Source organism: Hypanus sabinus, chromosome 6 (assembly GCF_030144855.1).
Source record: "Hypanus sabinus isolate sHypSab1 chromosome 6, sHypSab1.hap1, whole genome shotgun sequence".
In the NCBI taxonomy this organism is placed as follows: Eukaryota; Metazoa; Chordata; class Chondrichthyes; order Myliobatiformes; family Dasyatidae; genus Hypanus; species Hypanus sabinus.
The window spans coordinates 15278068-15294914 of NC_082711.1; the positions used below are offsets into that span (position 1 = coordinate 15278068).

General features: G+C 41.4%; 1 protein-coding gene across 3 annotated transcripts; it reads right to left on the reverse strand.

Moving 5' to 3' along the window:
- Window positions 1–6002: 6002 nt before the first annotated feature.
- On the reverse strand, window positions 6003–15920 carry higd1a (HIG1 hypoxia inducible domain family, member 1A). 3 transcript variants are annotated; one of them, XR_009512568.1, is made up of 5 exons: window positions 15741–15920; window positions 10761–10868; window positions 9144–9278; window positions 7580–7707; window positions 6003–6546 (listed from the first exon to the last, which is right to left on the reverse strand). XR_009512568.1 is itself a non-coding variant. In XM_059971757.1 (4 exons), the coding sequence occupies exons 2-4, from the start codon at window positions 10861–10863 to the stop codon at window positions 7634–7636; spliced, it is 312 nt and encodes a 103-aa protein (XP_059827740.1). In that variant the 5' UTR covers window positions 10864–10868; window positions 15741–15920; the 3' UTR covers window positions 6003–7633. The 3 variants fall into 3 exon arrangements, 2 of the variants coding, with proteins under 2 accessions (XP_059827740.1, XP_059827741.1); XM_059971757.1 differs by having other exon boundaries at window positions 6003–7707; XM_059971758.1 differs by lacking the exon at window positions 15741–15920 and adding an exon at window positions 15583–15734 and having other exon boundaries at window positions 6003–7707.
- Window positions 15921–16847: the final 927 nt, after the last annotated feature.

The following is a 16847-nucleotide window of genomic DNA, read 5'->3' on the forward strand; positions in this document are numbered from 1 at the left end:
TGGCCGTATCGTAGCAACGGTAGCCGGGGAGACGCGGAGCCGGACACGCGGGCTGCGCCGGCTCCTGCTTTAACATTCTCCTCGACTCTCCGGGATTCCCAGTCAGAACAAACACAGGATGCCCACAACAAAAAATGGAAAATTAAAACAAACAAAAAAAAAGTTTTCAGCTCCTGTCAGAGAGAATTTTCAACTCTTTTATTGGCGCATTTCCTTTGCAATTCAGCCCGGTATAAATTTGCAGAAGCTACAAAATGCCATCTACTGGAAACTTACTGCTCGAACATGTTAGGCGTTTAGAAGCAAATCAATACCTATACATTTTCTTCTCTACTTCAAAATTCAGAGTAAACTTATAATCAAAGTTCGTATGTTACCATATACTACCCTGATTCATTTTTGCATGCATTCACAGTGGAACAAAGAAACACAAAAACGTCAATGAAACACAAGACAGAAAGACTGACAACCAAAATGCAAAAGAAGACAATATGAAAATAAATAGTTTATACTGAGAATATGAGCTGTTGAGACATTGAAAGTGAGTCCATGGGTTGTGGAATCAGTTCAGTGTGTTGAGGTAAGTGAAGTTATTCAGGCTGGTTCAGGAGCCTGATGATTCTTTTCTCTGCAGCCAGACTATATATAAATCCCCACCAGCTTCTCCCAGGCTTTCTGGCTCAGTCACAGCAAAGACCACCTTCCCCATTTGTCTTCCAGTACATACAAATCCTCTCTCACTGATGTAGAAGGGTGGACATTCATTGCTCCCTGAAAGTGGCAACACAAATGGAAAGGATGGCAAAGACATACTGCATGCTTTGTCATCATCATACAGTGTTGAATCTAAAAGTTGGCAATTGCTGCAGGATATGGAACATTTGGAGATGAAGAGTGGCAAGGACAGGCCTGATTTCCTTTGTAGGGATGTTAATGGAAGGAATTCTGAGGGATAAGATCCTATCATCACTTGGATAGTCAAGGTCTGATCAAGAATCATCAACATGGCTTTAGTTGTGGAGGATTCTGCCTTTTGGAGTTTTTTGAAGAGGTTACTGAGGGATAGATGAAGGTAGGGCAGTGGATGTTGTCTATATGGATTTTAGTAAGGCCACTGTCAAGGTTCCATTTGGTGGGGCTGATCTGGAAGGTTAGGTTGCATGGGATTCGGGGGGAGTTAGCAAGATAGATTCAGAATTGGTTCAATGATACAGAGTCATTCACAATTGGTTCAACGATTCAATGATAAGATTACTGGTTGAACGTCAATTCTCAGACTGGAGGCCTGTGACTAGTGGTGTGCTCTAGGAGTCAGTTTGGGGCCTCTATTATTAATTATGTAATGGGGGCCTGAATTAGAGGAACAAGTTGGCCAGACTGGATCTTTACTCCTTGGAGTGTAGGACAATGAGGGGTGACTTTGTAGAAGTTTAAAAGATGAGGGATATTGAATAATGTGGGCAGTCTTAGTCTTTTCCACAAGGTTTGGGAGTGCAAAAGTAGAGGGTACAGATACAAGGTAAGTGGGGAGAGATTTAAGAGACTTTGGAAGCAATTCCTGTACACAGTAGTGAGTAGCTGGAATGAGTTGCAAGAGGAAGTGGATAAAGTGGATCTGAGAGGCATTTTGATAGTTACTTGGAGGGTTATGGGCCAAATGTGAGCAACTAGGATGAGCAGGGGTAACGCTGTGGTTGGTGTGGACCAGTTGGGCCCAAGGGTCTGTCTCTGTACTTTATTAACTCTATGACTTCAAGGTTTAGAAGAGGCTATCGAGGATGTTGCCTATATTAACAACAAGGATAGTTAGACAACCAGAGTTGTAGGGGAAGGTTAAATAGGTTAGGACTTTAGTCGCTGGAGTATAGGAGATTGAAGGAAAATTTGATAATGATGTACATTATGAGGGGTAAATGCAAGCAGGCTTTTCCCACTAAAGTGAGGTGAGACAAAAAGTGGAGATCATAAATCAAAGATGAAAGATGAAATGGTTAAGGGAACTTGAATTGAATGATCTTTATTATCATTATACATAGGTACAATGAAACTCTGTTTGGCTTCCTCTCAGGCAATCAAAGAAAGTGGTAGATAAAAACAAGACAGTAATAGAAAAACAGTATTAAATAGATAAGCAGCAGAAAACAAGTTGTAGCAGCACCAGAATATCACAGTAATGCACGAAGTGCCATTAGTGCAGATATTTGAGTCCTTGTGTGTGCTCAGTTTCAGTCATTGTTCTGTGGGAGTGGTGTGATGGAGGCCACAGCTCTGGGGTAGAAGCTGTTCTTCAGTCTATTTGTTATGGCTTTTAGTGTCCTGAACTTTTTGCTGGATGGCAGTGGGTCAGACAGGGAGTGGCCGGGGTGTCTCTGGTTATGCTGATTGCTTTCCTCCTGAGACTGCTGGAGTAGATGGTGTCCAGTCCTGGGAGCTCCATCCTGACAACTCGCTGGGCTGCCTTCACCACGCGATGCAGGTCTTGTCGCTCAGCGGCTGTGCAGCTGGTATACCACACTGTGGCGCTGTTGGTCAGGGTGGTTTCAATTGAGCTTCTGTAGAAGTTAAGCAACAGCTTTTCTGGGAGTTTGACCTGTTTAAGCTTTCTGAGGAAGAAGAGTCTTTGTTCTGCCTTTTTTACAAACAGCGAGGTGTTGGTGGTCCATGTCAGCTGCTTTGGCAACATAACTCCAAGGAACTTTAGGTTTTCCACACTTTCCACTACATCTTCATGAAAATGGAGGGTTGGGGGGGGGGTGTACTCTGTTCTTTGACTTGATTGGGGGTGCTATGGAATAAGATGCCATATGGTGGATATGGGTTCAATTTCAACATTGATGAGAAATTTGGATAAATACGTAGACTGGAGGGGTATGGAGGTTCACGGAACTAGGCACAATAACGTTTTAGCATGGATTAGATAGGCCAAAGAGTCTGTTACTATGCTGCAGGGCACCATGACTCTGAACTTGGATCCTTTACTCCGCAGCATCTGAGCTAAAGAGTGACCCAGTAGAAGCATACAAATTTGAGGTATGAACAGGGTAGATAGTTAAAAAGTATATTCCACCCCAAGAGTAAAAATGTCAAATTCTAGAGGGGGGAAATTTTAAAGGAAAACTTACTTTGCAGCTTTTTCTTATAAATACACACAAGGGTAGCTGACAGTGTTGTGGTTTCTTGTGCCCCACAACCAACCAGGAGACGCAGAAGATTCTTCAAGAAGTGTTAAACTTTAATTTGCAAATCAAAGCTGAGACAGTCAGTTAGCTAGTCGCTGATTGCCCACCGGTCCTTGTGCATAGCATTTTTTATAGCAATCTCCTGGTTTAGTTGCATTAGCATATCACCAGTACATCAGCTCCTGACTTCCCACTATTGTTTCTACCCATTTACTTAATCATGTTCTAATCTACTTTTTGGGCCTCTACCTCATCCCTGGCCACAGTTACCTCTTAGCCAGCCTCTCATTTACACACCATTATCTTATTTGGCTACATTCTTAAGTCACTTATGTGTTCAATAGTACAGAGACAATACAGAGATTTCATTCTCCTACTAAATTGGATACATACATAGCAAATAGCAAACACACAGCTGATTACATAGTGTTGGTTACACCTCTCATTAACACACCATTATCTTCTTATTTGGCTACATTCTCAAGTCACTGATGTGTTCAATAGTACAGGGACAAAACAGAGATTTCATTTTCCTACTAAATTGGATACATACATAGCAAATAGCAAACAAAGCTGACTACATAGTTTTGGTTACACAGCAAACAATGCAACTTTATACTCCAATAGCAGGAACATGCTGCTGGGGAAGTGGTGGAAGCAGATACTATAGCAAGGGAGTTAGACAGACACATGAATAGGTAGGAATTGACAGATAATGCTGTTGTGCAGGCAGATGCCCAATTTAAATGTTCATCTTGTCACTACTACCATTGGGGAGGAGGCACAGGAGTTTGAAGATCTACACTCAATTTAGAAATACTTCCTTCTCCTCCACCATCAGATTTCTGAGCAGTCTACAAATGCAACCTAGCTATTCCTTTTTTTTTTGTGGTACTTACTTTTCCACCCTGAATGGAAAGAACTTGTACTTCTACCACAAACCAAAAGATTTCACACCTATGTCAATGGAAGTAAATCTGACGCTGACTGATGGCCGAGATATCCTAAATCAAAGGGCATGTTCCAGTGCTACATGTTGTTATTCACTATTTTTATTGTCATTGGAGAGAGTCCAGAGGAGGTTCACGAGAATGATTCCCAAAATGAAAGGGTTAACGTATGAGGAGCATTTGACCTGTACTCACTGGAATTTAGAAAAATGGTGAGGAGCTGGGGGAGGGGGGGGTGTGATATCTTATTGAAACCTACCAAATGCTGAAAGGACTAGATAAGGTGGACGTGGAGATGTTTCCTCTCGTGCGGGGTTAACTAGAAATAGAGGGCACAGACTCAAAATTGAGAGGTGAACTTTTAGAACAAAGATAAGGAGTAATTTTTTTTAGCCAGAGAGTAGTAAACCTATGGAATGCTCTGCCATAGACTGCAGAGGTCAAGTCCATGCATGTATTTAAGGCAGAAGTTGACAGTTTCCTGATCAGTCAGGACATCAAAGGATATGGTGAGAAGGCAAGGTATATTGAGTTGAGTAGGATCGGAGATCAGCCATGATGAAATGGTGGAGCAGACTCAATGGGCTGAATGGCCTAATTCTGCCCCTATGTCATATGGTCTATTTTACCACCTTTCTCAATGTTACTCTCCTCCAGACAAATTTGTTACGAGACAACATCTTATTAGAAAATGCTAATCTTTAATGTTAATTTTTCCACAATAATTATTGTTTAACCAGTCCAAATTCATAGTGCATGAGGGTAGACGAGAAATTACTAGTAGTTTAACAATGAATGTTGTCTAGTTTCCTAGTATTTATTCTCCCCCCCCCCCCCCCTTAGCCTTAATGTTCTCAGTTTTCTTTGTATTTGTAGATTGCCTTTTTTTTTGCATGTTGGTTGTTTCAGGTTTGGTGTGCAGTTTCTTATTGATTCAATTGAATTACTTTGTTCTACTGTGAATGCCTGCAAGAAAATTAATCTCAAGGTGGTATATAGTGACATAGTTACTTTGAACTTTTGAACCTCTGTTTGCCTGGCTGTTCTATACTCTAATACTAAACTCACAGTTTGTTTAACCTTTAGTTTTAATTTTGAGATACATCAAGGTAACAGGCTCTACTGGCCCAATGAGCCCAATCACATCCATGTGGCCAATTAACCTACTAACTCATACATCTTTGGAATGTATGGGTAAACCGGAGCATTTAGAGGAAACCCACAAGGGCACAGGGAGAATATACAAACTCCTTATGGACAGTTAGGAAAATAAAAGAACAAAGAATATTCACTAAACATATTGTGTGAAGGAACAGCAAGACATAACAGATAAAAATGTGCTGGGGCAAATGGCAGAAGATGAATCTAGAACCTTAGGATGGGGCACAACTGACATATACAAGATAGCACTGGACTTCCAGGTTGAAACTTAAAACCAAGGGGCATACACAAAAAAGCTGCTGTGAGAAGTCAGCAGTCAAGTGGCATCTGTGAAGGCAAAGGAATAGTTGCTATTTTGGTTTAGGGCCCGAACCGTTAAACTATCCCTTTGCCTCCACAAATGCTGTCTGATCTGCTGAGTTTCTCCAGTAGGTTAGTCATTTTGCCAGCTGCCTTTAACATCTGGATAACAGCATAGCACCACCTGTAATCTGCTCTCATGACAGAGGGAGAGCAGTAGTACTGAAATACCTACAAATTCTCCAACTGTATTGAGGTCATCTTTAGTTAAGATGTTCACTTCACAGGTGGCTGTAAGATTCTGCATCACCAAGCCAGACTGTTCCATATTTATACACTTGCTATACAAGTACACAGTCTCACGGCAGAAACCCAGTTTTCCTAGTGACTGCATAAAACCACAAGTTACATCTTCAATTTATTTTCTTTATTTAATATATAAAAAGATTGCAAAGACAGTAAGAGGCACTTTAGTTCCTTTATATTTGTTTCAACTATTTTCACAAGTGATTTTATAATGAATAAATAAAGCATTGAGGTTATTTTAACAAGATTTCTGCAGCAATAAATCTACAAATCATTTTTAATTTACAATGAGATAACCAAGTCACACTCAAACTTATAATGTGAATGTAGTACCACCACAACCGTGTGTTCATATTTTAGACAGAAGCTTTTTAATTCTGAGGTAACCACTGCTTTAATACTCTTTACACTAAAGCCAATCTCTTGTACTTTTATGATATTCAAGTACTTAGTACACAAGTTTAATCTAGGCACAACAGATTTCCCCCACAGTTGATGGTGCAATGTTACAATGTTTCTCAGATCAAAGTAGTGCTTCCATGCAGAAGTGAAAGGACAGTTCTGGTACTGTTTCCCATTCAAGACTTGTACAATTCAAAGTGTCATTGGCCTTCATGGAAAATCAGTAGAACCACAGAATTTAGAGTACCCTGGAGATTAGAATTTTCCAAAAAGAGATGTGTAAATAAAAACAAATCATGGAGATAACACTCAACAAGAATTTAAGCGTAACAGTCAAATGCAGAAATACATGATTGAAATTAATGTAAAAAGTTTCATGTAATTTCCTTCATCATTAACCCAACTTGCCTTTATAATTACTGACACAAACAACTAGTAATTTTCAGCAATTTTGCAAATGCTGAGATATGAAATCTGTTATTTCAATGTAAAATATGTGGATAATGTAGTGCCTGTTCTTAAACGGCACAAGATCACCAGCCCTCTAACTAGTGTACTAGAATGCAATATGATAGTTATGTATGAGGAGAGCAGAAGCCCAACCAGCAACATGAATAAGCAGGATGCTCTGAAGTTAAAACACCAGAATTAGAAAGGGGCATCTTCAAGTTATGTTGGAGGAACAGCAGCTTATAATAAAACCAAATCTAACTGTTGTTACAATCTCAGCTCACAATACCAGAGCTTTGCAGCAAGTTTTTCTCATAATCTTAATGTTGCAAGGGAAGTAATTGAAAAAAAATAATACTGAAGTTCAAAGGTGGCTCTGGTTATATTCTCCTACCTCCTTAATATTCAACAATCTCATTCCACAACAAGCAAACATCTTCAACAGAATCCAAATAGGAAACAAGTAATGTGATCTGAAGTGCAGATCATTATAATCAGTTAAAAATAGGGTTAGCTGCCCAGATAGCAACTTCGAGCCAAGATGGAAGCCCAGCCTGTAGCCATAAACTTTAAGGTCCAATCATATCTTGCCAACCAACAAATTAATCAGTTCCTTTAACAAAAGCATCTCAAGTCTAAGTGTTGTAGGGGACATATTAAAAAACTTTAGTTTGATTGTAAATCTCAATGTTTGGTGAAATTATGATTTTTACTACATGTGGCAATAATCACCTCAAGGAAAATTACCTAACATTTGTAGGTAGCAAGATCAGTATACTTTCAGAACAAATCAAGTATTCTTCAGATATTTCAAACGAGAAAAATTCTAACCTCCTCAGTTTGAGGTATACTTAAAAGCCTTAAATTTTTTTTAGAGGTACTGATTCATTTGTGAAGGAAAGCATTCTTCTCTTCTCTGGGTTTCGCAAAATGTTCTTTGAACATCGAGTAAAGAACTCCTGCAAAAGAGAAACATTTGGGAAAATATTACTTTTCAATCTCAGCAAGATTTCCTTAAGCAGTCACAACCAAAACATATATGCATTACGAATATGTGGACGACACTGAAATTGGTGGTGGAGAGTGCTGATTGTCTAAGGAATGGCAGATCAAATTTAACTCAGACAAATCTGACGGGAAGCCTTTTAGGAACTTAAACCAGTAGATGACGGAGTGCTTGAGGGGGCCTGAAGAGTGCTGTAGAACAAAGAGGCCTAGAGGCACAAGTTCATAACTTGCTGAAAGTGGCAATGCAGACAGACAGGAGAAGGCAGCAAATGGCGCACTTGCCTTTATCAGACTGTGCATTGAGAAGATGTTGCTGAGAGTGCATTGTGTGCTGTTCTGGTCACCATATTACAAGACAGATATGATTAAAGAGCAGAAAAGATTCATGAGGTGGTTGCCAGGAATACATGGCTCAACTCACAAGGAGAGACAGTATGGACTGGCACTGCTTTCCTTGAGTGAAAGAGGCTAAGGGATGACATTAGAAGTTCATAGATTAGAGAGAGATAAGGTGTATGGTCACAGTTCTTTTCCCATGGTAGGGGAGTCTAAAACAAGAGGGCATGGGTTTCAAGTGAGAAGGGGAAGTATTTAAGGGACACCTGAGGCAAATATTTCCACACAGTACAGTGGGTCTATGGAAGAGTAATAGAGTAAGACAAGTACAATTTACAATATTTGCATAGGTCCACAGATAAGAAAGATTTGGCAGGATATGGATGAACTGGAGACACAAGAGACTGCAGATACTGAGATTTAGAATAAAAAGAAACAGTTCTAGCAGCTTGTTTTCTGTTGTTTGCGGGAATAACACCAGAAGGTACAGAAAGTATTGGGCTGAAGGGCCTGTTGATGTTCTGTATAACTATGACACTGGAAGGAATGCGGTGCTGTGTAAACAAACAAAAAAATTGGTCTGGGCTGACTAACTTGAGAATATGCAATTCCAGGTCTTCCAGGTCAAGCTTTCCTTTTCCTACTTCAAATAACTCCACATCAACTGCAAAACTCAAGATCCTATCAAAGACCTGCTCCTACTTATAGCGAAGTGTTGGGAAAAAATGAATGTTGCATTTAAACCTCCCCAAAATATCCCATCAGTATCCAAAGATTAAACCATGGCTGTGTAAAATTGTTGTTAAAAATATTGCCATTAACACTGGAAAATTGCTGCTTCATTAGAGAACAACCCAAACTGGAAAACAGAAACCGGTGGTCCAGCATGATTGCTAACTGTCAAATTTGATGGGCAATGATTTTAGGAGATTCAATTAAAAAGTTCTGCTTATTGAGCACTATCCTCAAACAGATGCAACTTGCAAAGATTTTTCTGATTCATGCCTGAACATTATCCGCCCAAAGCTTTTGTTTAGATCAAGACCATTACCCAAAGTCATTGCTCCCACCACACATCCTTGGGCTGCCACACGCATGTGGATTAGATGCACCGACATTTTTTTGTTCCCCCGAGCCTTCAGTTTGAAGAGTCCATAGGCCACCACTGATGCAAAACCAGCAATACCTAAAACACAAGAGAAATGTTTTTCTAAAGGCTGGAAATTATTCAGAATATTGTCCGTAGCATGTTTTTACACAGGAAATTCTGTAGGTCAATTCTATAATACTTCTAAATACTGTTCATGCAGTAAGGAGTCAAATTAAATTCTATTGTTATCTGATGTGCCACAATGAGGTAACAAAATGCCACCTTAAAAGGAAATTCATTCCACACAAACTCAAGATTTTCCTCACACACTTGCTATTCCTAGCACGTTCTGCTTCTTTTTCAGACTCTACAATACCTTCCTTTGTGATACTGTTTCCTCTATTCATAATATTTAATGAACTCTTAAATACAGGATAAAGTCAACAGTGGCTTTCTGGTAACTCGTGCTTCAACTCTGATTGAATGGCCTGGAAGTTGAGAGCTGACACAAGCTACACCCACCAGGGAGCAATGATACAATATACAACCATTGAGTTCCTGGGTTTCCGAATGCAGCATTTCAGTGAATGAGATTTCAATGGGCAAGATGCAGTGGCTTCTATAGGGTCAACCAAAGGTGTTCATGTATTTTGTTAGAACACTTTATGATTGCAATACCCCACTGGACATTAATAACTTAAAGTACCACAGGTCTAACCTGTCAGCAAGTTGCTCGTTGGCAGAGAAACTGAAGGATCTGGACGTGATGCTGACTGCGATGTTGCCTGCGACAAAGACACATCGACATGCGAAGGTGACGTGCAGGCTATCACTGAGTGATCATCTTAGTCGCCTTTCTTGTGATCGCAAGGCCCTGTTGGACACTGGTGGCATGGAATGCTGCAGAACATTGGTTGGCAGGGGCAGAGCTCCTCCGTAGTGAGGAATATGTCTCAAGGCGCAGTGGTGCAGCTGCCATGGGGAAGGCACCGGAGTCGCAGGCTCCACTGAAGTGCCGGAAGTGGTGTAATTCCATGCTGGAGTCAGTGCTGCCACCTTACCCCTCACTCCCCCAGTGTTCAATCGGCAGAAGACAAGCTGTATTGTGTTCAACTGCAGACTACTGCAACGTTCATGGACTCAGGGACTTAAGACTATAATTTTTGTGTGCCTGTGTTTTACTGCTCTTTTATAATGTGCTTGCTATCTTATATGTGCTATATTTATCTTCTCCTATGTTTGCCTGTCAGTACTACGTTTTGTACTATGGCCCTGAGGGAACACCGTTTCATTTGGCTGTATTCATTAGTTGAAAGACAATTAAACTTTAATCACAGATTATGTTCACAATTATTCAGTAAACAGTACAAAGAATCACTGAACTACAAAGTCAGCAAAACGTAGTCAATGAGCCGCACTGCAAACTCAGGCCTAGAATGAGAGAGAACGATGCTGAACACAGCTCTAATGTCAAAGGGGTTCAATACACAATTAACATGGGCTCTAAATATAAACATAATTTAAATTTAATCCAATGAATTGGATAAAAGTGATTATATAACGATACTGTTAACTTACCAATAGGAACAAAAGGGGACTCTTTGGATTTTCGAATAAGTTTAGAGGTTTGGTCATCCTCTTGGCCAAGTGTTGGCAGCAAACTCACATCACTTGAAGACATGATGGCTGCAGAAATAAAAGCGTGAAAGCTGTATTGCCAGTTAAGTAGTGGGAATTGTTACAACGTGAATGTGTGACAGCTGTCCTTAAGTTAACAGAAGAACCTTTCCATGAATAAAGTGGAAATTATTACATTTTCAATCATACCAGCCCATGTACATGGCAAGAGTTTTTCCGAACAGCATCCTGAGCACAACCACCTTCAGCTGTTTCAGTGTCTTCCCTTTCATTTAAATCAGAAGCGGGAATGGTTGCTGATGACTCCAGTGTTCAATTCCACTCAGCTCCTGATCATCAAATGAAGAGGTCTATCTCTGCGTTTAGCAAGAACTACATAATAAATATACGTTGAACAATACTGGGACGTGGGCTGCATAGTTCCAAGATACAGTTACAACACAAACCCAACAACAACAATCCTTAAGGATTTAAAATCCTTTCCTGGCTAGTTAAATTACCATCACTGGGGTGGCAAGGGATTGAACCACTGACAAATACTATTGCTACATGATCAAAGCTAGGTATCAACTCCAAGATGTTCACAATGAAATATTATAACATAGAAAGTACACAGGAATGACCCATGTCCATGCCATGATCTCAATTTAAACTGCACATTGACTATATTCCTCCATGCGCCTGTTTAAATACCTTTAAATGTTGCTACTGTGTGTTTCCATCATCTCCCTGGCAGAGTGTTCCAGAAACCTGCAGCTTTTTATGCAAAACGAAAACTGCCCCATCCCTCACTTTAAACCCAAGCCCTTTAAGTGTTTGATATTTCCACCCTGGGAAGAAAAAACTCCAGCCCTAAGCTGCTGTTTTATTAACTTCTATCCTCTTAACACACAGAGAATGCACACCAAATTTGTTCAGTACCAAATCTCTCCAATCCAGGCCACATCCAGATGGATCTCAGTTGTAACCTGTGGAATTCTTTGAGGAAATAACAGGCAAGACAAACAAAGTCAGTGGATATTGCTTACCTGGATTTTTGAAAGACCTTTGACAAGGTGGCACCCTGAGGCTGCTTAACAAGAGCCCATGGTATTACAATAAAGATAGTAGCATGGGTAGAAGATTGGTTAATTGACAGGAGGCAGACTGGGAATAAAGGGGCCCTTATCTGGTAGGCTGCCAGTGACTACAGATGCTGTGCAGGTGTCGGTTGGGACTGCTTCTTTTCACAGTACACATCAACAATTTGGATGATGGAATACATGGCTTTGTGGCCAAAATTGTAGACAATACAAAGATAGGTGGGGGGGGGGGGGGGGAGGGGTTGGTGGTATTGAGGAAGAAGGGAGTATGTGGAAGGACTCAGACAGATTGGGAGAATGGGCAAAGTAGTAAAAGATGGAATATAGTGTATGGTGATGCACTTGGTAGAAGGAATAAAGATGAGCAGAAAATTCAAAATTCAAAAGGTGCAAAGGGACTTGGGACAGGATTCCCTAAAGGCTAACTTGCAGGTTCAGCTGGTGGAAAGGAAGTCAAAAGCAACATTAGCATTCATTTCGAGAAGACTAGAAAATAAAAGCAGGGATGTAATGCTGAGGCTTTATAAGGCATTGGTCAGACCACACTTGGAATATTCTGAACAACTTTGGACCCTTATTAAGAAAAGATGTACTGGCATTGGAGAGAATCCAGGGAAGGTTCACAAGAATAATTGTGGGAATGAAAGGGTTAACATACACAGAGCTTTTGATGCTCTGGGCCTGAACTTGCCGGAGTTTAGAAGAATGAGGGCTGGGGGGGCGGGTGGAACTCAATGAAACCTATTGAATATTGAAAGGCCTAGATACAGTGGATGTGGAGAGGATGTTTCAAAAAGGGGATGAGTCTAGAAACATAGAAAATAGGTGCATGAGGAGGCCATTTGGCCCTTCGAGCCTGCACCACCATTCAGTATGATCATGGCTGATCATCCAACCCAGAACCCTGTATAGGACCAAAGAACACAGCCTCTGAAAATAAAGGGTTGTCCATTTAGAACAGAGATGAGAAGGAAGGAGATATCAATATTCATGCCATCAGGTTGGTACCCAGCCTCAGGGTAGAGGACCAACCAGCTCTGCACCATCTGCCACAAGTGGGACTTCCCTGTGGCCAAACATTTTAATTCTGATTCCCATTCTTGTTCTGACGTGTCGATGTATGGCCTCTTGCACCAAGATGAGGCCACCCTCATACTCTGTATGGGTAACCTCCAACCTGATGGCACAAGTATTGATTTCACCTTCCAGGGTGAACAAATCCTCCCTCCACCCCCCCCCCCCACACACTGTATTCCCCACTCCGACCTTTCACCTTTTCTCACCTGCCTATTACTTCCCCCGGGGTACCACCCCTGTTTCCTTTTCTCCTATTGTCCACTCTCCTCTCCCGTCAGATTCTTTCTTCCCCAGCCCTTGAGCTTTCCCACCCACCTGGCTTCACCTATCACCATCTAGCTAGCCTCCTCCCCCCTCCCACCACACTTTTTATTCTGGCATCTTCCCCTTTCCTTCAACAGTCTTGAAGGGTCTCTACCTGAAACATTGACTGTTTACTCTTTTCCATAAATGCTGCCTGACCTGCTGAGTTCCTCCACCGTTTTGTGTATGTAAGTTGCTATAGATTTTATCTACCAAATCTTCCTGAAGGAAATAAACCCAGTTTTAACTTCATGACCCAAAATGATTTGCATGGATAGGTAATCCAAACTTACAAAAATTGCACACGCTTTCTCATTTCCCATAAACCATAAGCTTGACTGTGTTTCTTCGTGCAGCTGAGGCAATCTGCTGGGTTTGATTTACAGGAAAGCCTAATCACTTACACAAAGCAATGAGCAAATCATGAATTACTCATTCACAATGACATTGCAGATTTGCTTGGTGATTTATTAGAGAACAGAGTAAATTGTAAAACAGAAACCAGACCATCAGCTTATTAGCCGGCAAGCAAAAATACAAATTGATGGAGTATGAATTGCAGCTGGTGTTCTGATTAGTGTCAAAAAGGGCCTGTTTCTATGCCACATGACTATCAAAACATCTGTTTTCAGGTGGATATTAAAATAAATCTTTTAAAAAGGTATTCCAACAGAAAGAGAAAATACTTGAATATACTCTAGCATCTCTTCACAGCAATACAGACCATTTGGCCCAACCAGTCCATGTCAACTATGGTATCTATCCAGCTAGTCTCAATTTCCTGCATTTGAAACATATCCCTCCAAAGCCCAACCCTCCATGTAATTATCCAAATGATTCTGAACTGACATGATTCTCACCAGCCTTAACCAGTTCCTCTGGCAGCTTATTCCATGTTATTCATCATCCCCTGTGTGAAAAAAGTTGTCCCTCTGGTTCCTTTTAAATCTTTCCCCCTCAACCTAAACCCTCTAGTTTTCAACTCTGCTACTCTGGCTACAAAGACTTATTCTCCACCTCTCATAGAAAGGTTTAAAATTATGAAGGTCCTTCTCCTTCTCCCCCCCCCCCCCCATGTATTTTCCTTCATTCTGAGAAATAAAGACCAACCTCAACTCAGGGCCTCTAGACCTGGCAGCATGCTCGCAAATCTTTTCAACACTCTTCCCATTTTAACGACGCCCTTCCTATAGGGCGACCAAAGCTTTGCACAATTCTCCAAGTGCAGCCTCAATAATAACTTACACTACTGCAACATAATAACCCAACTTCAAAACCAATACCCTGACTGATGAAAGAGAAATGGGAAAATCCATAATTCAAGTTAATAAATTTCCATAATGTTTTTAAGGATTACCAGTATTCCCAATATTGTGCTTATATTTAAGGAAGATAAACGCTTGAAACCCTAAGTTTATGAGATGCCTCTAAACAAGCTTCTCCACTCCTCCCTTTAACTCCCACAGTTGTTTTAGTGCCAGGAAATGAAAAGTTACATCAGAACTGAAAGTTTTATTCTAATTCCATTAATCCCAAGCTTTGATAAAACTAATTTGTTAACCACCTATCATAAAACAAGTGACTGTCTTTACTGACTGGAAAAAGTGTACTACACACAAGTTACACTGCAAACAATTCAACATGGCCTCTTCATCTCTCTCCAACTCACATCCCAGCAAATCTCAGTGATTTACTGTTACGTGTACCAAGGCATGCAGTCCACACAGATCACTTCATCACATTAATTCAATGAGGTAGTACATTGGAAAAGCAATAAACCCTCATCAGAGGACTCAGATAAACAAATCCCACAGAGGCAGTGCCGCACCCATCACTAAGGACCCTCACCATTCAGGATGGCTTCTTCTCGTTACTATCACGAGAGAGGAACTTCAGGAGCTTGAAGACGGAGAGTCTAAATGACTTTGAACCAACTTGCTCCATAAGTAACATATTTCTGAACTGCACATGAACATTACCTAATTTTTCCCCCCCACTATTTTGCAATTTACAGTAATTTCACGCCCTTCTATCGCAGGCCATTAAACAATTTCACAGCATATAAAAGAGTGATAAAAACACTCGAATTCCAGAGTTTAGTGTAATAAAGGAGGACTATAAAGTGTAAGGCCAAATACAGGATATATTGCGAGGTCAACAGTCCATCTTATCGACTGAAGGACCGCTGTCTTACAACGGCGGGACAGAAACAGTCCTGGACGTGTTTTCAGGTTTTTTGTAATTTTTATACGGTACAGAAGCTGAAGGTCAAAAAGACCCCGCGCCAACGCAGCCCTTACTTGCACAGTAGTGGAGTCAAGAATACAAAGGCAGCATCTCCTGCGGTGACGCTGTCTCTCATTCGCCGGAGGCCGGCCGATGCTCAAACCTGAGGCTGAGAGCCGGCCCGGGCGGGCTGCCCCCGACGGAATACCGGAGGAAGGGTGATGGGCCTCACCTGATCGATCTATCGTCCCTCCGAAATCCCGATACGTCCCCACTCCGAAGTCGCCGAGCCGGTAATTGTCACCCGGTTCACACAGGAACTGACGCACAGGCAATAAACGGAAATGACGAAACACCGCCTACCTGCCGCCGACTTGAGTTAAATTTTGCAGAATTTACACAGAAAACGTAATAGGTATTATATTATCTAGTATACGTATCGAGCCTGTAGTTATTTTCAGTAACTTTACTGATTTGATGTGTTCATATCCATGCGAACTATGTTAATTTTAGAGGCAGGGAGAGTGGCTGTGAGTTCCTATGGTAACGTAATCACGCCCAGCTTTTCGTCAATGCCCTTGGCCGCGTACGTCATGGAAAGTCTTGTGATTGACGTGCGAACAACCTATTCAACAGGTGGATTGAGTACTGATGATGAAAGGGGCGTTTCCCTCCTTGGGGGCGGTGGCACTGGTTCATGGTTTATGCAAATTCGGGGGGAAATATTACTATTTCTCAATAGGATGTCTGTGGGGTGTTTTTCGGGAAAGAAGTTACACACATTTCTCTTATTCCTGGCAGCCACACCTCGCAACCCAGTATTTAAATTCTAATCATAAACAAGAGGAAATCTGCAGATGCTGAAAATCCAGCAACACACAGAAAATGCTGGAGAAAGCAGGTCAGGCAGCATCTATGGAAAAGAGTTAAACAGTCGACGTTTCGGCCCGAGACCCTTCATCAGGACTGGAGAAAAAAAGTTGTGTATCTGTAGTTCTGAGAGGTGGTCCTTACAAGTACACAAATGAAGTTCTTCCAAGCAACACACACAAAATGCAGGCCAGGCAGCATCTATAGGGAGAAGCACTGTCAACGTTTCGGGCCGAGACCCTTCGTCAGGACTAACTGAAAGGAAAGATAGTAAGAGATTTGAAAATGGGGGGGTGGGGGGAATGTGAAATGATAGGAGAAGACTGGAGGGGGTGGGGTGAAGCTGAGAGCCAGACAAGTGATTGGCAAAAGGGATACAGAGCTAGAGAAGGGAAAGGATCATGGGACAGGGGGCCTAGGGAGAAAGAAAGGGGGAGGGGAGCACCAGAGGGTGATGGAGAACAGGCAG